The sequence below is a fragment of the Brassica napus genome, unplaced genomic scaffold (assembly GCF_020379485.1).
Source record: "Brassica napus cultivar Da-Ae unplaced genomic scaffold, Da-Ae ScsIHWf_2870;HRSCAF=3654, whole genome shotgun sequence".
NCBI classification, from domain to species: Eukaryota; Viridiplantae; Streptophyta; class Magnoliopsida; order Brassicales; family Brassicaceae; genus Brassica; species Brassica napus.
This window is the reverse complement of record NW_026016122.1, coordinates 8,064-33,689: the sequence shown is the minus strand read 5'-3', so window position 1 is coordinate 33,689 and position 25,626 is coordinate 8,064. Positions and strand designations below refer to the sequence as shown.

General features: G+C 32.1%; 3 protein-coding genes and 2 non-coding genes across 5 annotated transcripts; 4 read left to right on the top strand and 1 right to left on the bottom strand.

Moving 5' to 3' along the window:
- The first annotated feature begins 4,808 nt into the window (after positions 1–4,808).
- On the top strand, positions 4,809–4,894 carry LOC125602496. The gene has a single exon (XR_007334888.1). It is a non-coding gene; the product is annotated as a small nucleolar RNA SNORD96 family (small nucleolar RNA).
- A 36-nt stretch (positions 4,895–4,930) lies between these two features.
- LOC125602497 lies at positions 4,931–5,010 on the top strand. The gene has a single exon (XR_007334889.1). It is a non-coding gene; the product is annotated as a small nucleolar RNA Z221/R21b (small nucleolar RNA).
- Positions 5,011–9,293: 4,283 nt separating this feature from the next.
- Positions 9,294–12,945, top strand: LOC125602493 (putative glucuronosyltransferase PGSIP8). Its single transcript, XM_048774108.1, has 3 exons — positions 9,294–10,168; positions 11,381–11,841; positions 12,198–12,945. Exons 1-3 carry the CDS (start codon positions 9,834–9,836, stop codon positions 12,884–12,886), a joined length of 1,485 nt encoding a protein of 494 aa, XP_048630065.1. The 5' UTR covers positions 9,294–9,833; the 3' UTR covers positions 12,887–12,945.
- A 1,638-nt stretch (positions 12,946–14,583) lies between these two features.
- LOC106373575 lies at positions 14,584–17,218 on the top strand. Its single transcript, XM_048774101.1, has 2 exons — positions 14,584–15,889; positions 15,975–17,218. Exons 1-2 carry the CDS (start codon positions 14,584–14,586, stop codon positions 17,216–17,218), a joined length of 2,550 nt encoding a protein of 849 aa, XP_048630058.1.
- A 4,194-nt stretch (positions 17,219–21,412) lies between these two features.
- LOC125602494 (ethylene-responsive transcription factor ERF038-like) lies at positions 21,413–22,735 on the bottom strand. Its single transcript, XM_048774109.1, has one exon. The coding sequence runs from the start codon at positions 22,348–22,350 to the stop codon at positions 21,736–21,738; it is 615 nt and encodes a 204-aa protein (XP_048630066.1). The 5' UTR covers positions 22,351–22,735; the 3' UTR covers positions 21,413–21,735.
- Between the last annotated feature and the right edge of the window lie 2,891 nt (positions 22,736–25,626).

Below are 25,626 nucleotides of genomic sequence, written 5' to 3'. Positions count from 1 at the left end.
TATATAGTTTACTATAGGTAATTTAAATGCTAAGATTTACCTTTTTGACAGCTACCAACATTTCAATCAAAAATTTGTATCTTTGTATTTATATTACAAATTTATACTTTTTGTTCATGATGTAAAAAAATTGTTTTATAAAATTTTGGTGAAGAAAATTTGAAAAACGTTTATGTAATAATTCAAAACTTTTGAGTGTTATATATATATATATATATTATTAAAAATATATCATGTAAAATATATTTTTGAACTCGCCTCGGGTCTCCAAAATCCTTCGCACGACACTGCAAGAGGCAATGATAAAAAATACCAATACGTTGGCTTCTCTTCTCTCGCTCGTGTATAATAATATTTGTATATGCATTAGTTAATTATGATGAGGATAATTTTTATAAAGACTAAAGACTTTTCACCAAAGTGTGCCTAACATCATATTACGTGTATATACCAAAAACATGCAAAACTGGAACTCGCCCATAACCCGACCAAAGAGTCAGTGGACTATTAAATCATTACAAGAAGAGTCCAAATTTTGTGATAAGGTAACCAATGGGAGCATGACACGTCAGGTAACATGAATCATGATGAGATAATGTTGTGAAAACCCCAATCATATTTACATAGATGGAGGAGCTTTGAGGATGTACGAGCAAGTGGCTATCTCTCTATATTTATTCTATTTAGCATTGAACGTAAATATACGTCCTGGTAGGTCTATCCGCGAACCAAAAATTATAATATATAAATACCTAATATGATTAGTACGTTACATGTATAAACTCAGCAAGAGAGTTGATGTCAAAAAAAAAAAAAACTCAGCAAAAGTCGATTATCAGCTCGGAGTACCTTCCCTTTTTTATTTGTGCTCGGGCTTTCATGCTGTAAGAGTAGTCCAATAGATTGTAAACATGCATGCTTACAAAACGTAAAAGAGTAGTAATTCCTGTGCGAACTATAACATTTAAAAGCAATACAACATTACCAGTTTACCACCTATATGTATATGTCTATGAACTTATATGCTGATATTATCACAAGGAAAAGGAAAAAAAAAGGTTGTCACAAAAAACCAAGAGTCATGAAGAATATATGGCAATGAAGCTTTGGTTTAAAAGAAAAGGAGACATTATCACATTTTGCATAATTGTGCGGTCGAAGGGGTAGGCAAAGCCTGACTTTGATAATTGACTTCCATTTTAACGCAATCCAATCGTTTTTACGAGGCCTACCCGTACTGGAAATCTTGCACAAGGTTGTTCATTATTTGAAAGTGACTGAATAGTGATGCTTTGTAACAGTGCTAGGAGAAAATACAAAGTTGGGCGCTAGGATATCCAACCTATTGTGAAAATCCCATATGGAAAAAGTAATAGCGATGCTATTTGAAAGTCAATTGTAAATGTTTTTTTTTTTAAGTTTGAGGAGATTCGGTAGAAACTGAATGATTAGAAAATTTATCTATTTTACGTTGTCCGCAAAATCAGTGAAATGCATGTTTAGTTGTTGAAAAATTAGGTTAGTGAATAATAACAGTCAACTATATACAGTAGAAACTCTATAAATTAATATTTGATAAATTAAAAAATACTATAAATTATTTTAAAAATCGGGTTCCGAATTAGGCAGTTCAAAATATAACAACAATCAATAAAATAATAAGATAATAATATTTTATAAAATTCTATGTATTTATATGGTCCATTAAAATCATAAATTAATATTTTTTGTATATATACATTTTATATAAGTACATCAAATAATTGTATTATTTGCTTTATTTCACAGTAGAATTGTTTCTATATTTTTAACACTTCAATATTTTTTGCTAATATTAGTAAAATTATATCTAGAGCACATTTAAATTTTATAAAATACATGTTATATACAACAAATAATGCAATAAAAATAACATGAAAGACAAATTTTAAAAGTTTAATTAATGTATAAACAGTAAAATCAATTATTTTATAAAAATATATTAAAAAAACCAGAAAAGGAAACTTATTGTAAATTATAACTCAATGAATTAATAAAATATTGTAGTCCCAACATTATTAATTTATAGAAATTTTACTGTATTGTTTTTTTGTTTGTTTGAAGCTAAGTATTGGTTATAATTTTTTTAATAAGAATGGAGGAGCAAAATGAATAGATTATCGAATTAATAACTACTGCCCCTTTCTTTATAATCGGCATTCTATTTTTGGTATATTATGTGCTTTTCGCTTATTAATCAATGATTCATGAACATAGTATCACGGTCAAACATCAAAGGATAACTTCGATCCTTTCACAAACTGTAAAAGCCAAAAAAAAATCCACCATCACTTGTTGTTGTTAGATTTCAAAAACAAATATCTCGTAGGAAAAAGGGTTGCATAGCGTTACACATACTCACGATTTCATCAAGTCTCTAACAAAGAACCTTTAATTTCTACTCAAACCCATGACCACCAAAAAATTCTTAGGAAAACTGAAGTCTATCATAATTAAGGAGCATATATACTTATACGAAAACATTGGGAAAACTTTATGAATGTTTGTACATATATCTTATCTGTTCTACTAAACATCCAAGTATAATAATATTAATATAGTACAGAATAACCTATAGCAAGGGTTTCAATCCCATGGGGAATATGGGGTTTTACCGATTTTGAAGAGTAAAGTGATCTCGGCGTGATTGCCATCATGTCATAACCAAATTATGTTATATATGAGTAGTTCCAAAGTTGTGTATGTGATAGTGTTTCTTATAGAGAATAATTAAAATTAAAATAAACTTTAAAGTAATAAAACTAGAAAATGCAAACGTGAATGGGGAATAGTAGGGGATATGGGGCCTTTAGCAATGACTTTTTTGAAGAGCAAGTTGTTAGCTTTTTTCGTATATTTATGTTCTTGTTCCAATTATGAGATTCCAACTTTCACAATATTACAACATAGAGTGGTATCCTACATGTCTGTTTTTAATTATTATTAGTTTCATTTTACCAAATTCTATTTTAGTAACTTTACATTACAACGAAATGCAATGTCAATTGCAATAAAAATATCCTCAGCATATTTCCCCTATCTTTTCAATTTATGGGAGTTAAGGTTCACAGAAAACAACACAAGACATGAGAAAGCGAGTAGCATGTACTAAACAAGCTAAACTAGAAATCTATATACATGAAACTAAAGTTATAGTCCATATTACTGTACCCTGCGCTTCCAATGTTTATAAACTGCTAAAAGTCATCCATCTTGTGGTTAGTTCCTGAGAAAAAATAAGTCTACAGTGTCTTGAGAAAATACTTGTTCTACCCGATCTCTCTAGTCTTATCTTTTGGGTGAAACAATATAAAACATGTCTCTTAGAAAATTGTACACATGCTTTTTGTGCAAACAATGAGAAACATTATAAATGATTTGGAATCAAACCCAAATTTGATGGAGAAGGAATCAGAAATGATTTATGAATTAAACATATTAGACCTACCCTATCCTGGCAATTCAAACATGAATTTGTGCTAATGTCTGGTTAGCGAAAATGGCGTTAAGCACAAGTTGGTCATTCCGAGGGCCTGACAAGTTCAAACGCAATGGTTGCGGTTACATGAGTTTGTGGATGCGGGGTGATTGCAATTTCTAGCGGTTTTAAGAGATTTGTACACTTGGTTTTACGGTTAGAAATTGATGCGTTTGCGGGATACTTATAACTGGTTAACTACCAAATGCAGCAGCGATTAAATAATAAATTAACAATATTTACATGTTATATAATTATAAAAATATCAAAAATCATAATATTTTAATAAATATAAAAATCATATTTAGAAATTCATAATTTTTTAAAAATTATAGAAAATATTATTATTTAAATTTTTTTATAATATTAATTAAAATATAATAGATATATTTTAGTATTTTTATAATTCCAATTTAAATTTTTTATTGAATATTTTATTTTGTATATATATATATATTTTTTTTTTAAAGAACAAAAATTTATTCTCCCACAACCGCCCGCAACTGCGACCGAAAATGCTATCTGAAACTAGATTTTGAATTTATGAGGTTTAAAGCGGTTTAGAGCGGTTTGAGTAATTGTTGCAAAACACCTACAACCGCCACCAACCAAAAAAGCTGCGTTTGCGGGTGGTAGCGGACAAAACCAATCATACCCTAAGTTCAGAGTCAAGGTTGGTCACAAAGTCATTCAAGGGCCATCTCCACCCTTTCTTTGCAGAAGCACAATTTATCCCACACAATCCAATTACATACCTTAACTCTTTAAGGCTTGTGGATGGCCCAAAATGTAACTAAATGAGTCACTTTTCAAATAAATTAAAACGTATTGGGCCATAGTTGGGCTATTTCGCATCCACTGTGGCCCGTAATAGTAAGGCGTACTGAACCTCTAGGGCTTCCGATACCCTAATATCTCTTTGTATATAATCCATCTCACGAACTATCTTCTTCCTCATCCCTTCTTCTTCTTCGTACTTCACCATCAATAGCTTTTTATTCTCTTAGCTTTCTTTTTGTACTTGTCTTTAAGTCTTGTATGTGACGGGATTTCTCTCCGAAATCTTACTCTTACTGGAGCAATCTGAATACTGTGATTGCATAATCCACTAGTAAACGTCACAGAGCGAAACTGTATACCGAGGGCGTTGACGGAGCTTCACGGCTTCTCCGTCTGAGGTGTCTTGCTCTCATATTCTATGTCTCTGCGGAGCGGCGTCGCTGCTTTAACCGTTTGAGCCGGCCATGAGATCGATATTTCGTTGCTTATTTTACAATTGAATTAGGGTATAAAGCCGATGAGGACATCAGATTATAAAAGAACACCATCTTTCGGGACTGATTACTTATTGATGATTCTTCTGCAATTCTGAGGCTTTTTATTATTATTAATTAATTAGATTAGTGTTTTTGTTGGCAGTGATTATTGAGAATGTCATGCACCACTCTGATTTCGTGCTGATAACTATCTCTACCTATATTATGTCTGAGCCTTGTTATAGTAATTGTATTCGATTTTTGGTATAGAGAAAGGGTTAAGAAGATAACCAGATGATGGTCATTATTAATGATTTGACCTTGATGCGGACTGTATTTCTTTGATGATAACTTTTTGGTTCCTGATGGTTATTACCCTTTTCACTTATGTTATTAAATTATGTTTTTACCATATTTTTCAGTGTTTTTGTTCAATGTTGATTTCGAAGTTTTACTGGTTAATGGTTGATTTCGAAGTTTAAATATTGCAATGGTTTGGTTTATTTGTTGTAGGCTATGGTGGTTGTGTACTTTTGGCTTGGGAGATCCGTGGAGGTTATTCTGCTGCCTTGTAGAGAATCTGCAGTTTTCTGATTCTTTTAACCTTCTTATGTATAAAAGAGGTCCTGTGTGATTGTACTTGTTCTGACAACCTTTGTAACATATTGACTTATATGATTATATGTAAAATTTGCCGAAAGATTATTTTAATTGTTAGACCGTACCAAAATTTTATTAGACCGTTCCAAATTGCCTCTCTTTCAGATATAATTCGTTTGGCTTAGCAATAAATTTCACTTCATCCTGAGTTTAACATTGTTCTGTTTTCTAAACTTGGTTAGTTTGTTCTTGGATTTGTCCATGTTTTTGACATATTTTAGATCAATTGAAGGGATCTATGGGAACTGTTGGTTTTGCATATATTCTTGTTTGATGGTCATTGTTAACATACTCACCGAAGCGGCCGTTTAGAAGCATTTTACACGTCTTCATCACGTACATTTTTTTTTTGTTTCTTTGTTTAGATCTTATAACCTCAGCCCGGGTAGAAATCTTTTTTATGGGCTTTTTTTCTAAATAACCAAAAAAAGAGAAATTAGATTTTGGGAGAGAGTAAGAGAGAGAGTAAGAGAGATAGGAAGAGAAAGTAGAAGAGATGGGGATTTTGGTTAGATTTTTAATTTTGTTTTTTTCTTAGATACTTGGCCTAATTTCCCTTTTTTATTATTACTTATCATTACGTATAGTTTTTTTTTTCCTCAACAAATATATCGGTTTCAGATAATTCTTGTAAGACTGAATTTGTAATTGCGTATACTTTTTTGTTAAAAAACACTACTTAAAAATGTAAATATAATATACAATTGCGTCATCTTGTGTTTTTAGAACTTAGAAGTAATTATTAGATCGAATGTGAAACAAAATATTAACAGGGCTAAAAAATCAGTTTCAAGCATTAGTAGTGCAGAGTGTTATGTGTCCCTTGTCAAGACAAATCAGTCTCCAAAATGACCCGTGAGCTCTCTATGTGCCACACCACAAGTTGTGTTACATGAATTGTTTATAAAACTATATATTAATCCCCCACAAGCAGCTTGCTACTTAAATATTTTCAACTATACTAGTTGCTTGATCCAATATCATTTCATGAATCTTCAACACTGTTACACGTTCTCATATAACTTCTTCCTTTAACTATCATAATTAATTATTCTTATAATTTCTCTTTTTACTCAACAAATCTATGGTTTTCCGATACTTATTTTGTTTTCTAGGATTGTGAACCTACAATTGCATAGTTTTTTTTTTTGTAAAAACTAAATCTACTTCAAAAATTATTAAAATGTAAAATAGAATATAGAGCCAATGTGTTTTAGAAGTATGATGAGAAATTTCTTAGGTTTCTTTCTTTTAGTTCGAGTGTGAAGTACTAAGATAACATCCATAGTTAAACATACTAAACAAAATATAATAACATGGACAACAAAATCAGTTTCAAGTCATAGTGATGAACGCAAAGGTGGGATGTGTCCATTATCAAGACAAAGTGTCCAAGATGACTGGTGAGCTCTCTAAGTACTTCACCACAAGATACGGTTCATGAATTATTGTTTTCATGAAGTATTGTGTTTATGAATCCTTGATCTCCTCAGCCTTAATCAGCCTGGGACCAAGATTCAACCCTAGAGTCAAGCCTTCCATGCCATATAAATCATATACTATTTGTTTGAATGATATAAATCATATATTAGGCTGTTAGTCTCATCAGATTATATCTCGTATGCTTCACATATGCGTTTGACGTTCTCTTCGGCAACCTCCTTCATCTGAAGACGTTTGATCAATCAATAAACGCAAAGACTACAATGAGATTCGAACAAAGAGGTACACAAATTTGTGACATCTTATTTTTAAAGTTTGTTCGCTTGAACCCCATTTTTTTGTAAGTCAATTGGTATGATAATGGGCCTTATAATTTTTTGACGTCATTAATGGATCTTATATCGACATCGGACTTTGGTATTGTTGAGAGACAATCCTAGTGACAGCATGGTTAGTGGTTATCCATCATGCAGACGGAACCTGAAAAGTACAAAATTGAAGATCGTTCACCTAAGTTTATTCGTTGAGAGTTATTGTTTGCAGTACCCAAAATCAACAAGTGACAAGGCTTATAGATTTGTAGATAGGCAAAAGAATAATAGAAGATTTGAATACTAAAAAAAGAGACATGTATGAACCATATCAAATCAACGCGTATCGTGCTTATAAAATTAAAGCGCGTGCCTATTTGCAATTGCAATTGCAATTGCAAAGACGTATACATACATGTTGACTTTGGAATAAGTTGATAACTTGTTATGTCTTTTTTTTTTTTTGCTTGGACTCCACAATAAATCATTTGACTGGTAAAACCCCTCCCCCGCCCCGAGTTTAAATAATTCTGGGTACTTAGGTCGAAGAAAAAAAAAGGAATTTTATTACAGTTAAATGACTATGTTCTAAGAGATTTATTAGAATAAACGTTATTAATGATGGTCTTAGCGATTTACTAATTGTATATTTAGGATAACTTGATCAATGAAAATGAGAGATTTTTGTGTTTGACTAAATATCAAAAAAGCAAAGCTTGAATCAAGTTTTCGAAATTACATTTGCTTTATTATAAAATTAAAATTACTTGTTTGTGAGCTCAGAGCTGAAACTTTTCTGGTTTAACTTCAAAATTAAGGTTATCTTGTCATATCAGCTTTAGTACAAACGTAAGTAAACAAAAATAACTCACCTTGGTGGATGGAAGTATCTATCTGAAAGACCACTTCACAAACATTATGGACTGACACGATTTCAGCACACAAGAAGACTCGCATGATTGCTAGTCAGTCAACGTTCCATTTTGAGATCATTTTCTAGTTTCTTTCCTCTTTCTTTTTCATCCATTTTCCTTCAATTTTTTTTAATCAAAGAATATACCCTTAACACTAAAAAGGGATAATACGCCTACATATAATGACACAACATGTAATCCTCTGTAATAGTATATTAAATAATATAAAATATAAATAGTTATTATATATTAAAATGCATATTTATATAAGTCAGTCAGTGAAAGATATCCACGATTAGAACTCTGATCCAATCGCTTTAGAATAGTCCTGTTGCCTCGGAGTGGACTACCATTTCTGTTCATGTTGCTATCATATTTGAGTTACATTACACCATTCATTTTGAGGTCCATTAAAATCCGAGGTACTCTTTACAACATAATAGACCTTTGTATTGAGTATGCAATATATTTCACTTTAAAACCCAATGAACAATCTCAAATAATTAGTTAACTTCCTCCACAAGTAATCATATGCATACTTATTCATCGCTCTGTTTCGCTCAAGTCAATCAAAATATTTTTGACCCTACTTCGAAGCAACAAACATAGTACTTTATTTATTTTATACACAACAAATGTTTTGAGTTGTTTCTCGACAGAATTGACTTTGAAATATAGTTTTTAATAAGAAACATAAATAGTGAACTAGGATTTGATCCAAAAAAACAATGAACTAGGATGATGATAGCACACCACTTGCGAAGAGAACGAAGACGAAGGCTCAGTCCACGTGATCCACAATTGACCATTTCCAAAATACTAGCTGCCAGCAATATTGTAGAATATAGAATGCGGTTACTTGCAAAATCACCTATTATTTTATTAAAACAAAGTTAAGCAAACCGTAAATCAACATCTTCTTGTGTGCGTTACAGACTAAACAGCGTGTCACATCTCTCTAGTCCAAAAAATGTGACTAAAGATGTATGCAAGGTGCTTTTGTTTTACTCTTAAAATCTGGAATCAAAATCAATATATTTCAGTGTCAAATAAACATTTATTTTGTAAACGAAGATAGGATGAGATCAAGGTGAAGATAAACGGTGATATGAATTTGCAACTGAAAATTGAAAGTATCAAAAACTATTTGATGTAAAATTTTGTTTATAGTTTACATTAATACTAATTTATTATTCTGCTACAAATTATAAAATTATTATATTAACAATTAATTGATTATTTAATTTTTCTTACGAGCATTTTTCTGACACTTCTACATTCACCAAAGAACAGATTCTTGTTCATATGATGATTAGATGATAAACCATTATTTTTAGAATTTGAACCTAAGAATTTTCAATGTACAATGATAATTAATTTTTAATATTTTTAATTTATTATTAAGATCGACATGTGTAATAGTTTGTGTATCTCTTAGTATGGCACAACAATTTGCTTCTTATAATGAAAAATAAAAATATCAGTATAAGAAGAAAAAAAAACATATCATTACAATAACTTCTCAGTTCTCATTGGCCACTTGCCATTATACCTCTCGAACCCTTCACAGGCTCTCAGAAACCTTCCTCTCTCTTTCCAGTTTCCATACATTGTTTGGGTATATATACGCGTATGCATTTACAAATTTCCTTAGAGAAAACAAAAATCAAATTCTGAATAATTCTTTTACTTATATTTGTTCCAATTCGGACATTGTTCAGACAAATCGGAGATGGATTTGCAGAGAGGTTTAATGTTATTATGTTGTGTCCTAACCGTTCTGGTAATCGAAACGACAGCATATCGAGAGAGACAGCTGCTTCAACCGCAGGAAACGGCGATAGACACTGAAAACGCTTTGGTGGCGGTACAGGATCGGGGTTTGAAAACGCTGCGGCCGGAGCATAAGAACGCCTACGCAACGATGATGTACATGGGAACGCCAAGGGACTATGAGTTTTATGTTGCGACACGCGTTTTGATCAGATCGCTGAGAAGTCTCCACGTGGACGCTGACCTTGTTGTCATCGCTTCTCTCGACGTTCCTCTCCGATGGGTTCAAACCTTGTAAGTCTTCTTGTCTTTCCTCTGTTTCGTGGGTCCACTGATTCTGCTGGCCATTATCTGACGTCATCGTTGACCAAACCTATTACGCTGGAATATACAATTTCTATATTATTAATTTTTATATAATTTTCCATTTCTTGACAATATCGAAAATTTTCAGTTTTTTTCACTATAAATTGCTTTGTGCGTGAAACAGCAGGTTTGATAATAAAAAACTGGTTTTTTCTTGATTTAAAAGTGATATTTTGGAATCACCAATAGGTAAGAATATATTTATTTTCGCGTAGAAATTAATATAAGCTTGGAAAATAACGGATTGAGAACATAAGATAAATAGGTTTTGTACGCCTTTTACTCTTGTCTTGGACATGGTGGTTGATTTCTTTTCTTGTTGATCGAATTCACGAATTCAAATAACATTTGAACATTATGGAAGCGTTCTTTATTTTTTGTACCTTACTGTTTTGTTGTAATGAATTAAAATATGAATTAAGCATATAAGTTGGAGAGAATCAAACTTTGAGTAGATATATGTTGTTGAGACTTATAGACCCACGCTTTTAAGTCCATTTTATTATATCATCTCCATCTATGATGAGTCGATACTACGCGCTTCTATTATCTTACATTTTCTTACTTTAAGCCGAACTTGTTACGTGTTATAGTTCTTTTATCTTTTCATCTTTTATGCTTTTTGTATTAAGTATTTTCAAATTCTTTAGGAAAATATTTCTCAGTTCTTGAAATAAACCATACTATCTTAGTAAGAACCTTTAATCAACAATTTATTCATCCATAAAAGTTGAAACATGCGTAGAAGAACTGGGAGTTAAAACGATCGAAAACAATAAAAACTTGTTACATTGAATGAAAGGATTTATAAGGAGAGTTGTTTGACTTTAGTATCCTGATTGAAAAACCTTTTGGAAACAGGAAGAGCTGCGCATATCTTCTTGGTCAAACTCTGTATACGTTATTAATTTATTGCCGGCCGATCAGTTGTTTAGATAGATCATACAATAACGTCTACATGTCAATCTCATAAGCTATAATAATTTTTTTTTTAACAATACAATGACTTTACATGCTTACACACAAATAATACAATACATAAATATATATACGCTCAAAATCATGCATGCACATATTAATTGTTGAAACCGAACGTGTGTGTCATTGTGTGTGGATACTAACGTGTGTGTGTGTTAACAGAGAAGCGGAAGATGGAGCTAAAGTGGTGAGAGTTGAAAATTTGGATAATCCGTACAGGAGACAAACTAACTTCAACAGTAGATTCAAGCTTACTCTCAACAAGCTCTACGCTTGGGCTTTGTCTGATTACGACCGTGTAGTCATGCTCGATGCCGACAACCTCTTTCTTAAAAAGACCGACGAGCTTTTCCAGTGCGGACGCTTTTGTGCTGTCTTCATAAACCCTTGCATCTTCCACACTGGCCTCTTTGTCTTGCAACCGTCTGTGGAAGTGTTCAAGGACATGGTCCATGAGCTACAAGTTGGAAGAGAGAATCGTGATGGAGCTGATCAAGGCTTTCTTGTTAGTTACTTCTCTGATCTTCTTGACCAGCCTCTCTTTCGTCCTCCGAGTAATGGCTCTGTGCTCGCTGGCCATTTGAGACTTCCGTTAGGCTACCAAATGGACGCATCTTATTTCTGTAAGTCACATTCTTTTCAGTCCCAAATGATATGTTCTTGTCTATAATTCTGTTGTCTCCGCGTATTTTAATAGCTAAGAGGTTTGATTTTTTTTTTATCATATACATCTTTTGATATAGAATTTTTATTTTTTTTAATAAATTAGATTTAAAAAGATCCCAAATAATTATATATATATGTCGATAGTTTTTTCATCACAAATTATACTGAGTTCTTAATTATTTAAACTTTTACATAAACATAAAATTTAAGAGGTTACAATTTTTTGGCCCCATGGTCCATAAAATGTTGAACAGTCCTTGATAATAAAACATATTTAGGTTAATGTAATAACATTATGATCTTTTACTCTCAGATCTTAAACTAAGATGGAACATACCCTGTGGACCAAACAGTGTGATTACATTCCCAGGAGCTGTTTGGTTAAAGCCATGGTACTGGTGGTCATGGCCTGTTCTTCCACTAGGTCTCTCATGGCACGAGCAGCGTCGCGCCACTCTAGGGTACTCAGCAGAGATGCCTTTGGTCATAATCCAAGCAGTGTTCTACCTTGGAATCATAGTAGTCACACGACTAGCTCGTCCTACCATAACTAAGCTATGTTATCGCCGCTCTGCCCGCAACTTAACAACGATCCAAGCAGGTTTCAAGTTCATAGCACTTCTCTCTGTAGTCGCAGCCTACGTCTTCCCGTTCTTCACCATCCCTCACACCATACACCCACTCATCGGCTGGTTCCTCTACTTGATAGCCTCTTTTGCTCTCTCGTCCATTCCAATCAACACTCTTCTCCTGCCAACGCTCCCTGTTCTCACTCCATGGTTCGGCATTTTCGGGACGCTGCTTGTCATGGCCTTCCCTTGGTACCCTGATGGAGTGGTGAGGGCGTTGTCTGTTTTCGGATACGCATTTTGTTGCGCACCTTTTGTGTGGGTTGCATTTCTCAAGATCACGTCGCATCTCCAGGTTCTGATTGAAAAAGAGGTGTTGTTTCCGCGGTTGGGAGACTCAGGGACCACTTCTGGGTTCAGCAAATTGTATTAGGAGTGTTTATTTTGACTTATATTGGTTCTGTATATAAAGGATTATTATTGTTTCATTCACATTTCATTTTATATCAACTCAATCTGACCTTATTTCTTTAACCTGATCAAAATTTTCAATTTTGCTCTTTGAACCTCGTTTGGTCTTTTTTAAATCATTCTCTTGGGTTCAGCACACAAAGAAAACAAAGTTAATGAACGAGTTTAGAAAAGTAGGATGGTTAGCCTACATCACAAAATCCACTAGAACTTGAGGTAACAACGACTGACCAAGGACACTCTGTTTCTCTCAGTTCTTTGTGTCCCTCACTGATTTTTCCTCTCTCGTTACAGAAGCACGCTTATTCTTTAACTCCAGCCTCCCTAGACTCCTTAACGCTCTATAATGTTTCACTTTGGCCATCGTTTTAGTAGTGTAATAACTTCATATAGCCGCTTGGGTTATATTGTGAAGCTAGCTGTGATGTACTACAGAGTACAGACTGTGAGTGCGGTTTCTATTTGACAACTACCATCTTTGTGGCTGCAAGAGGTACAAAAGAATACAACGAATCTGAGTACTATTACTACTCCATACATTCTTCAGTAACGCAATTCTCATTACGAACTGATCAAAGAGGAGTACTTGAGATCATGTATGTTTAAGAACTATCTTAATATTATATATTTTCGATGTAGACATCTAATTTATCATATAAATTTATGTCTCAGTCACATAAACGTGTGTTAAATTTTATATATCTATTTACTTGAGTGACTAGTTATAAGGGGTGCATTCAATAAAACAACGAATTAATATTTATCTAAATCCTTCCCATTCCCTTTTGCTAAAATTTTGAAGACAACTTTTCAATATGTCATTTTATATATAAAACTTTCAATTGGTAATTATTAAATTAATAACTCAATAAAACCATACATATATATATACACTCTTGTTTTTTCCATCGACATGTGAGACCTAGACTATGAAAGATCAATGCACCGAAGTTAAAATTGGACGCATTTAAAACTTTTAGTCCAAAATGTTTTGCTCCAAATATTTTGTGACCGCCTCAATCCGACTGATATTTTATTTGGGCCCCTTACCTTTTATAGACCACATACTGGAATTTTGTATAGCTGTGTAATTTGTATAGCACCTTCACCTTTGGGATGGCACCAAATATCATAGTATTAAAAGACTTACATATTCCACTTTCGTCTTGTTCGTACGTAATGGCGATGATACGTTCATAACATAGCACGTGCTGAGCAGCCCACCATTTTTAACTTCATCTGTAGATTCTCTGAAACTTTTGGACGTTCCTTTTTTACTTATTTTGTTTATGATATATACTTTTTTTTTTGTTTATGATATTTCTGATTGTTTCTACTGTAAAGAGAAACATCTCTATCTTCATTCCCGTTTGTTTTTTTTTTGTCAAAGGCATTTTTTTTTCTAAGCTAATGATTACTGTTGAACATCTAGAGATAGCCTGTGAAATGAATAAATGATTTTATCACCGGGCTTCGCATAAAGTACCACTTTTATTGTCGAACTCTAGACGAGCGTGAATAATCAACCAGTAGGTGGATAAGAAAAAAAAACTCCAGTTTTGCAAAGAGATAAAGGAGGCTCTCTTCTCCATTCATCCTGGAAAGGCACCGGGCCCCGATGGCTTCTCAGCCTGTTTCTTCCAGTCAAACTGGAACATTATGAGTCATGATGTTATTAAAGAAGTGCAAGAGTTTTTCATCACTGGTGTAATGCAAAGGACATCAAATGAAACTCACCTACGGCTCATCCCAAAGGTTACCAGCCCTAAGTCTGTAGCTGACTACAGGCCCATTGCTCTGTGCAATGTGTGTTACAAAGTCATCTCAAAGATCCTCACGAAGCGGCTTCAACCTCTACTTGAGAGCCTAATAGCTGAAACACAATCTGCATTTGTACCAAAGCGAGCTATCTCAGACAATGTCTTAATAACCCATGAGATATTACACTACCTGAAGAAGTCAAAAGCTCAGAGACATTGCTATATGGCCATCAAGACCGATATGAGTAAAGCCTATGATAGGCTAGAGTGGGACTTCATCAAATCTACACTCCTACGGCTTGGGTTCCATACTACTTGGACGAATTGGATTATGCAATGCGTGTCTACAGTCAGTTATGCGTTTATTATTAACGATGCAACTAGAGGATTTGTAAAACCAGGCAGAGGTATCAGACAGGGTGACCCCCTATCCCCCTACCTATTTATCCTATGCAGTGAACTACTTTCAAGCCTCTGCAATTTGGGTCAAACTAATGGGAAGTTCAAGGGAATCAAACTAGCGACAGGCTCCCCATGCATAAATCATCTACTCTTTGCAGATGATACTATGTTTTTTTGTAAGGCTAACGCAAGCAATGCTCAGGTACTAAACAAGATCCTAGCGACTTACGAAACCGTTTCAGGCCAACTGATTAACACCCAGAAGTCAGCTATCTCCTTCTCCCGCAAAACCAGTCAGGCAAGAAAAGACCAAATCAAGCAAACACTTGGTATTGATAATGATGGGGGCTTTGGAAAGTACCTAGGACTGCCTGAGCAGTTTGGAAGACGAAAAAAGGATATTTTTGCGGGTATTGTGGGTCGTATCAAGTTGAAATCTATCAGTTGGTCCACAAATTTCCTCTCGCGCGCCGGTAAGATGGTGATGCTGAAAACTGTCCTTGCTTCCATGCCCACACATGCAATGTCGTGCTTTAAACTTCCCCAATCACTATGTGCCCAAATCCAATCTATGTTGACCAGATTCTGGTGGGATTCTGCACCTGAAACAAGAAAAATGTCATGGATCTCTTGGAAAAAAATGGCAAAACCAAAGAAGCTTGGAGGTTTAGGATTTAAGGATATCTCTACCTTTAATGATGCCCTTCTAGCTAAGCTCGGATGGAGAATATTGAGGAATCCGATCTTGTATGCTAGCTCGGTGTCTCCTAGGAAAATACTGCACGGAAGAAAGTTTTTTGTCAGTAAAACCATCTAAAGCCTCCTCTCATGGATGGAGGAGTATTCTTATTGGAAGAGACTTGTTGATTAAGCACCTGGGATGGATAGTTGGGTCCGGCTCTTCAATCAACGTATGGAACGAACCCTGGTTATCGTCAACTGAGCAACTACGGCCTTATGGACCTGCCCCTGATGAATTCAAAGATATCCAAGTGGCTGACTTGATGCTCGAAGGATCATCTGATTGGGATCACCAGAAACTGGAGCTAGTTCTCCCTTTCCACAAACACCAGGTGCTCCAGATCAAACCATCTCTGTGTAATGCCCCTGATGAACTCGTCTGGCTGAAGACAGCCTCAGGTGACTACTCCACGAAATCCGGCTACAATGCTCAATCCGAAAGCCTGTCTCTAGTGGAACCAGCAACCCCAGAGGCTTCCCTTGATTGGTTTGCAAACGTATGGGATCTCAAAACCTCAGAAAAGATTAAAATCTTCCTCTGGAACTCACTTCACGATGGCTTGCCGGTGGGAGAACAGTTCGCAATCAGGAACATCCCAATCTCAAGCCAATGCCCTCGCTGCCCTGAAGTTGAATCGATCTTACACATGTTCTTCACTTGTGAATTCTCCAAAGAAGTATGGAGCTTGGCGCCGCTTGCTACCCCAGTAACCCTGGACCTTATACTCAACACAACTACTGGTCTCGATCTCATTAGAAGAATCCCATCACTGCCACCGATTGGATTGGGACCAGGAACTCTACCGGCGTGGATTTGCTGGAACATTTGGATCTCCAGAAACCAATTGACTTTCCAAAAAAGAAACTTCTCACCGATGGAAACCCTATCGAAAGCAATCAAGGAAGCACGAGATTGGTCTTTAGCTCAACTCCCCCACCAAAACCCCCAAACCGGTAACGCTAGTATCGCCCTGGATCCGACCAACGACCCACCTCAAGTGCGCATGTATACTGATGCAGCCTGGAACCCTTTGTCGAAATGCGCTGGTCTCGGTTGGATCATCGACGATTCTGGAACTACCACAACATATTCAGCGACCTCCCCCTTTGTGGCGTCGCCCCTGATTGCGGAAACTTTGGCTCTTCGAGCAGCCATGATCTCTGCTAACACTGTTGGAATTACCGCTCTCTGCATCTACTCTGATTCTTTAACCCTCATCAAGTTGGTGAAGAAGAAAGGAAGAAACCTAGAGATCGCTGGAATTCTCAACGACATTTATCTCCTCTGTTTTAAATTTAATGCTATTCAGTTTAAGCACATCCCTAGAGCTGATAATAATAGAGCTGACTCTATTGCCAAACAGGCTCTAGGATTAATGTATGAACCTTAATTAATTTTCTTATGGTATTAAAAAGTCTGATTTACAAAAAAAAAAGACATCTAAGTCAAAGTCACCTAGGATTCTCCAGCTTGTGTACGTCATCGTGGGATATATCACATCTATATGTTTTAATCATGAACGTTTTCCAAGCATATATAACAAAATGACTTTTCATAAAATCACTCACCCTACTAAGGTACTTTCGTCCATCATGTTTCAACTTGATTAGTAATATATACACAACATATATATCAAAAAAAAACTTTGAAAGAGAATATTATCGAATATGATATAATATTAATGTTTTTTTCCTACTAAGGGGGTGGTATTGGATCTAGGAATTTAATAGAATTTGATTGAATTCATAAATAATGTTTTTACAGTAGTTTAAACGATTTGATGAGACGCTTTAATGCATTTATAATTTTCTTTTGTTTACTTTTTTTTAGGGATTTTAATGGAATGTACATAAATTTGATAGAATATCAATTTCTCTAAAATCTATGAAACTTTTGAAATTTTGAAATTTTTTTATCAACGACAATTTGAAATTTTGTAATTAGTATTTTTGATAAGGTATTATTTTGTAGGGATTTCAAATACAGGTATATTATTTGTAGACGTTGCGTTTTCTTACGATAGTATGATAAGATACAAATATGGTGGGATAATGATCAACAAAAACTCCTGGAACAAATGGAGGTCCAGACTGATCGTCAACTACTTCTGTGTTTTCTTACGATGATTACAAATCTCATCATAAGAGAAGGGAATTGGTTCTTCACATTTTTACTATACATTTTCCATTAAATTCTTTTGAAATGACATTACTACAAAATCTATCAAATATTGAATAACACTAGAATTTAAAGTAATTAGAAATTTGATTACAAATCTTTAATCCAATAACATAAGAATTTGAAAGAATTGATGAAATCCATAATTGAATAACAGTAGAATTTAATGGAAACTATAATTCCTCCAAATTCCATCAAACTTCTAAATCCAATACCCCCACCTAAGTTTTTCAATCAGAAGAAGACTAGGATAAGTCCAACTTTCATAAGTGTGAAACCCGTTTTTACTAATATTTTTTTTTTTCATTTTTACTAATATTGATATGGCCTAAAATATTTTTTCCATCAGATTTTGAATTAGAAATACAATATTACCAACATCTACGTTTAAGCCAGTAGGCTATAGCGTATAATAATGCTATATATTTTTGTAAAAATATAAAAGTTTAATTTTTAATAAAACTAATATTTTCTATATTTTCTTTAACACAAAAAAAATATTTTATATATTTTTTTATAAATAGAAGAACTCTATTATAAACCATTAAAATATAAGTTTTTTAGAGAAAAATATAGAAAACACAAAAGAGGATTGAAGATGTTCTTAAGAACATGTTGTGTTCCTTTGAAAGACGAGGATTTAGTTTCATTAATAATCGTAGTTTTAACTTTTAACATATAGAATCTGGAGTTTGGAATTCACTTATCTATATTGTAATTTATTGTTTCTGCCTAGAGTTCAAATATCCGAACAAAAACTATTTATATTTTTATATCTATAGAACACATTCATAAGACCTAGGACCTGTAATTCATAAAACTATTGTTTTGGCCTTTTGGTAAAGGGTTTCAGCTGGAATTTTTGTTTTGAGTTCAATTCTTCATGGCCACCTAGTCGTGCCATTTAGACGGACTAGTTGCGTATTCGGATGCAAAACTTCTTAAGATTAGGCTTTGCGACTAGAAGGCATTTGAGATCTCTACGGTAATTAAAAAATACCTCAACTTTTACTAAAATTTGTTAATTTCAACGTAAATCAACAATTCAATCCTTCATTTTTAAATACATCATAAGAAAATTCTAACGAGAAAAAATTCATAAACATAACTAAACTAAATTTTGTAAAGTGTTTTTTAAAACTCAATTTTTTCACTTTCCATTTTAATACCTTAAGTATTTATTTTTTTTCATTTTAATACACAAACATTTGAAACAGTGCTCATTTTAATACACAATGTATTAATTTTAATGTAATAAATGTAATAAAAAAAATACATCGGTTCACGAAAATTCGTGGTAGTACCTGAAATCGTCTTTATAATTTCTAGACATTTGAAATAAGGAATGTATGGATAGCACAACTAAAATGATTTTGTGAAATCATAGCTTTAAATCAATTAGCGAAAAGGTACTTTAAGTTTCTGTTAAAAAAAACTCAAAATTTAACAATAACTAGATTTTAACCCGTACGTCCGTGCAAATTTTTTTATTTTATAAATATATTTGATATTATTACAAATGTTTTAAATATATAATAACTATTTTAGTATTATATATGCTGTAACTCTATAATATTATTTTTTATATTTCTTATTTGGCATTATTAATATATAATGATTTGTTTAATATGTTTTACTTTGTTATTAATTTTTATTACCTACTAATATATTTTTGAGTTAGGTACAATAATGTGACAATATGAAATAATTAAGAGAAATTTCTTTAGATAGCTCTTTCTAATACATTTTAAACAATATATTGTTGAGAGTTTTAAAATATAATAATAATATATAGTTGTAGATATAAAAGTTTAACCTGTGTTAATTAATTTATTTTGCATAAAAATATTATAAAGTTTATGAATTTTAAATCATTTTAATGATGAGTAATAATTTATTTAAATGAAACAATTTAAAAAATAAAATTTGTTAATTTACATATTTAATATAATTTTTTATATTTAATTCATACAGTACTTCTATTTTATATAATACAGAATATAATTATAGAATTTATAAAAATAGTATTTATTTTCTTGTTATATAATAAAAATTTAGTTAATATTGATTTATAACAATATCATATTACTAATTAAGAAATTAATTGATATGTTATTTTATAAAAATATTTAAAAATTTAAGTAAGATTTTTTTAGATTATTTCTCAACAGATTTTGTTATAACTAAAATTTTTTCAAATTTATATATTTGTTTATTATTATTATAAATAATTAAATATGTCATATTAACTAATTATTTAAGTGGTTCTACAATGACTTGTTAATGATAGATAAAAATAAGACCCTAAATTTACAGATTAGATTATAGACTCAAAGTGAACAATTTTGTTGTTACAAAATCACATAATTACTTAAATTGAAGATATTGTTGTTTCCAAAATTCAATACCTTAGAGAAATGTTTTCGTGATTTTTTTTGGAATATATCTATCTTAACAATTGGAAAAATCATCAAGTGGATCCAGAACAAAGTTTGGATATTTCTAAGAGTAAGATTCCAGATAGATGTATTAAGTTGACGAAAAACTTAAATTCTCGAACATTATGGCTTTGATTGTTGGTCGACCATCAGATGAATGAAAAAAATAACCAAATGAAAAATAAAATTTTATTTGAAAAATTAAAAAATAGAAAATTTTATTCGTTTGTTCTTCATCATAGTTGCAGAAAAAAACTTTTCTTTATAAATTTATTTTTTATAAAGAATTTAGAAGAAAATAGTATAACTTATTTATTAATAATTTGACTTAAAATTCAACCTAAATGGTATAAATTTTAAGGAATAATGAATTCAACATAATTCAGCCCGTGTAAATTTTATTTTAGTAGAAAGTGACTTCATCATAATTGCAGAAAAACCTTTTCTTTATAAATTTATTTTTATATGAAGAATTTAGAAGAAAATAGTAGAACTTATCTATTAATAATTTGACCAAAAATTCAACCTAACTAATATAAATTTTAAGAAATAAAGAATTCAACATAATTCAGTCCGTGTGAATTTTATTTTAGTAGAAAGTGACATCATTAACCCAAAAAAACAGAGGCCTAATAGAAACAAAAAAATATAGCCTTTCAATGAAAATCAGTCCCAACAAAAAGGCCATTAAATTCATGGCATTAAATCAAATGGACCAATGGTCATTTCTTTTCAAACTTTATGAGGGCCAATAAGCTTATCGGAATAATTAGGAAACTGGAAATGACAGAAAGAAAAGGAGAAAACTAATAGAAAATATAACAAATTTGTCTCTTGCTCAATTTTGTTGTACAAATTTTCAAATATAACAAATATACAGCTGAAGTTATTTGTAACATATGTTCAAGCTTATTGTTAGTATAGCTTATAAGTTGAAATATAAACTTATCTTTGGATTAGATAGATACATTAATATTACAGAGAAAAAGATGTCGATATCTATTTCTTGTGCAGAACCTAAAAGTAAATGTAGAGGTACAACAGAGCTACAAATAAACATGGGACTTTTTTCAATTGTCACTGACTGACGTTCACATTTCTACAAAAACAAAGAGCCTTTTCGCTTATACATGTCACACACTTCCCCACTTAAAAGTTCTAGAAAAAGGAAAAAAAATCGATCATAGACCGTTATTAATATACAACTTGGATCAACCGGTGACTTTTTAACGTTAAAAAGTTTTCACATGACAAAAGAACAAGACGTACACAACTACAGTGTCTTTGTTTTCTAGTAAGTTCCCGAGAAGAAAGGCTCTTCGTAAGGAAACGAGTCCCAAAAGCCGTCAATGTTGTGGTTCACGTCGAGCAAGAGATCGGGGAGGTCAGAAAACGCGTCGTCTGCTAGTGCGGTCGTAGCCGGAGACGATGGTTCCGAGCTTACAGAAGAGGGCGTAGACGTCTCTACATCCATGTCAACGGCGACGGCAGCTGCAGCAGCGGCGGCTGCGGCTTGGATGTCTTTAGGGTCAGCACTAGCCGGTCTAGGGAGTTGGTACGCTAGCTCAGGGAAGTTTAGGTGAGCAGAGCCGCCTTTGATGGCTAAAGCCGCTACGTCGTGAGCACGCGCCGCCATCTCCGCCGTGGAGAAGGTACCGAGCCAGATTCTTGATTTCTTCTTTGGCTCTCTTATCTCGGAGACCCATTTTCCCCATTGTCGCATTCTCACCCCTCGATAAGTTGGATGCTTTGAAACAATCTTTTCATCATCAAGATCTTCTTTGACGACTCTTTTCTTCTTCGGATTATTATTGTTATTATTCAGTGTTCTAGCCGTCGCCTTTGACGGAGGATCCTGATATCTCCTCCGGCAGGATGAGTGATCCATGAGTTTGAGTTTTTTCATTTTTTATAAAAATATAGAAGGGATTAAATGTAATGAAGGAGATGGTTAATGTAGAGAAGGAAAGAAATGTGGTTTTCTTGGTTTAGTGTGAGAGTTTTGTTTGAGAAGAATAGGTCGGTGTGGTTGTTATTATATACATCCAATTTAAGAAGCTGATTTTCTTTTGTAGGCTATATCTAAAATATGTGTATACGTATTCAATACACTTTATACCTAGACATCTGGATTTTCAGTCTGTAACTATATTTATGCGTACCCTCTATACCTGTGGAAAAAGAGAAAAAAGAAAAGAAAAACACTGTATAAAAAGGCAATCTACCTTTCGGATGAGCTTTTTCTTTTCTTATGTCTGGAACCGATAATTCGTATTTGATATGACTATACTTTTATCCGATTATTAAAATTCTATAATTTTTATAAGTTAATGTTAATTTTATTAGAGGTAAAAATAAATCAATTGAAAAGATATAAAACAATATTTATTTCCTAACACTCCTTTTCTGAAAATGAGAATTAATTTAAAATGAAAAACTTGTATGATACGATCTAAGATAAATCTTTGTATCAAAAGTTACGTATTAGTGTATGTATATTTAATAATAACTAGATTTTGACCCGCACGCCCGTGCGGGTGTATTTTTTTTAAAGAATATGATGCTATTTTCTTTTTATGTCACTATTTAAGGTTGGACAAAAAACTCGAATTCGAAGAATCAAACCGATTCCAATCCAAATAAGTAGTACTAAATCCGAACCGGAATTGATTAAATATACGAATTATTCAAAAATTTAGTACTTGAAGAAGTGAAACCTATTCCGATCCGAACAGAAGTATTTTGTGTATCCAAAATAGATTCATATACTTATATATATTAATTATTTTTAGATTTAATATATATAAAAACATCCAGAATATATATGATACTTTTAAGTTCGCATAAATGCTTGAAAATATATACAAATAATTAAACGTAAATATCTTAAATAGTTAAAAATATTCAAAACTCCAAAAATACTTAAATAATTATTAATTCTCTATCCAAATATTTAAACCAAACCTATTTAAATTGGTTATCCAAATCCGAACCAAATCCTGAAAGATTTGAACTGAACATGAAATCCCAAAAAGACCTGAAAACGAACCCGAACGTCCATCGCTAATCACTATTATATATATATCCTATATGTGTCATCATAGGTTACAAAATTTGTGTTATCATATAATTAATCGTATTTTATACGTACCATCAAATAAGTTTTCTTATAATTAATAATATTTTATACGTACAATCATATAAATAATCAAATATATTATATTTTAAAATTTAATGTGAAATATAAAAACCATAATTTAAGTTGGTGTTTGAAATTGAGCTTTGTATTGTATTTTTATTATATATATTGAAAACATTTTTATAATAGTTATTGAAAAATATGTTAGTAAAAATGAAATTTTGAATATATGTATATTTTTGAATGAAATTTTGATATAAATAAATTTTAAATTATTATTTTGATTTGAATATATATATCAAGTAACATAGACTCATTACTTTTTAATATAATGTAATGGACTTCCAATTTTTTTAGTAGCATAAACCCATTAGTAGCTATCCATGTTTCCAAACAACATTATTTTTTTAACTACTATCCATATTGCCAAACAATCCCAATGTGTACTTCAACTTTAATAATATAGATGTGAAATATAAAAACCATAATTTAAGTTGGTGTTTGAAATTGGGCTTTGTATTGTATTTTTATTATATATATTGAAAACATTTTTATAATAGTTATTGAAAAATATGTTAGTAAAAATGAAATTTTGAATATATGTATATTTTTGAATGAAATTTTGATATAAATAAATTTTAAATTATTATTTTGATTTGAATATATATCAAGTAACATAGACTCATTACTTTTTAATATAATGTAATGGACTTCCAATTTTTTTAATAGCATAAACCCATTAGTAGCTATCCATGTTTCCAAACAACATTATTTTTTTAACTACTATCCATATTGCCAAACAATCCCAATGTGTACTTCAACTTTAATAATATAGATAATATGATTAAGATTATACTAAAAATTTGAGAAACCCAACGAACTATCTCACTTGACATATTATTGGTTGGGTTTGCAAAATTTTATTATACCTTTAATTAAATCATAATTATTATATATACATACACTGAGAATCTTCATGATAAAAATTATAATTGGAGTTGCTCTAATCACGAGAATTAATTTAAGATGAATTTAGCCATCATTTGTTGGTGATTCCATTTAAGAACTGATTCCTCCTTACAGCTTGGCGTTTGACATTTATTGAGAACCAAAAGAATGACGTTTCTTCTTCTAAATAATGCATTTTGCCTCGTACTATGAGTCGAATTAAATTGATGAACTCACAGCACATGTTAATTGCAAACCATCCGTTACAAAAATAAACAATGGTTAACGATATTATCCGACTTTGTCGAGTTTCTACAGTCAAGAGTCATATTCTACATTGATGGTGAATATAATAGTGATCACATGGCTTAAGAATTACAGTGTTTTAGTTAGCTATATTAAGGAATAAATAGCCACAGCAGGGATTGAAAACAATAAAAGATTACAATTGATTTACAAGGGAAAACAAATATTTCATCCGTTTCATAAAAATATCAGTTTGACATTTTTCATACTAAAAAAGATTGAAATGCATTTAAATTCTTATTAATTACACATATTCAACCAATATGATTTAAGATGAATAAAATTATTTATAAAATCAATTCATTTGTAATTAATATTAAGTTAAAGTTGCATTGTAAATCTATAACTATACTTTTTGTATAACAAGAACAAAAAGTTAAATAACATTTTTTTTTTGAGAAACAAAGAGAATATAAGACATTGAAAATAAGGAGAGATCCACAATTATCTACAACAGTTCTGTTGGAAATCCGGAAAGGCAAATTAATCAAGCAACAAATATTGTTGGTTTTGACCCATGATAAAACGCGTTCATCAGGTCAAACAGATTTGAAGCCGTTGGTCTAGCATATCCAGAAAGATGTTTAGTGAGTTTAAAAATTTGTGATAAAAAAATTGAAGAAAATGTGTGTTTAAGTGAACAATCTGACTACAACCTTAGTCATATAGACAGCACGTATAAGCAACCGCGTAAGAACACGTTTCTACAAGGTACAAAAGATGTTATAAACAATAACCCAATTGACGATAAAATATGCTACAAAGTACACAAGATGTTGCAAAAAGCCA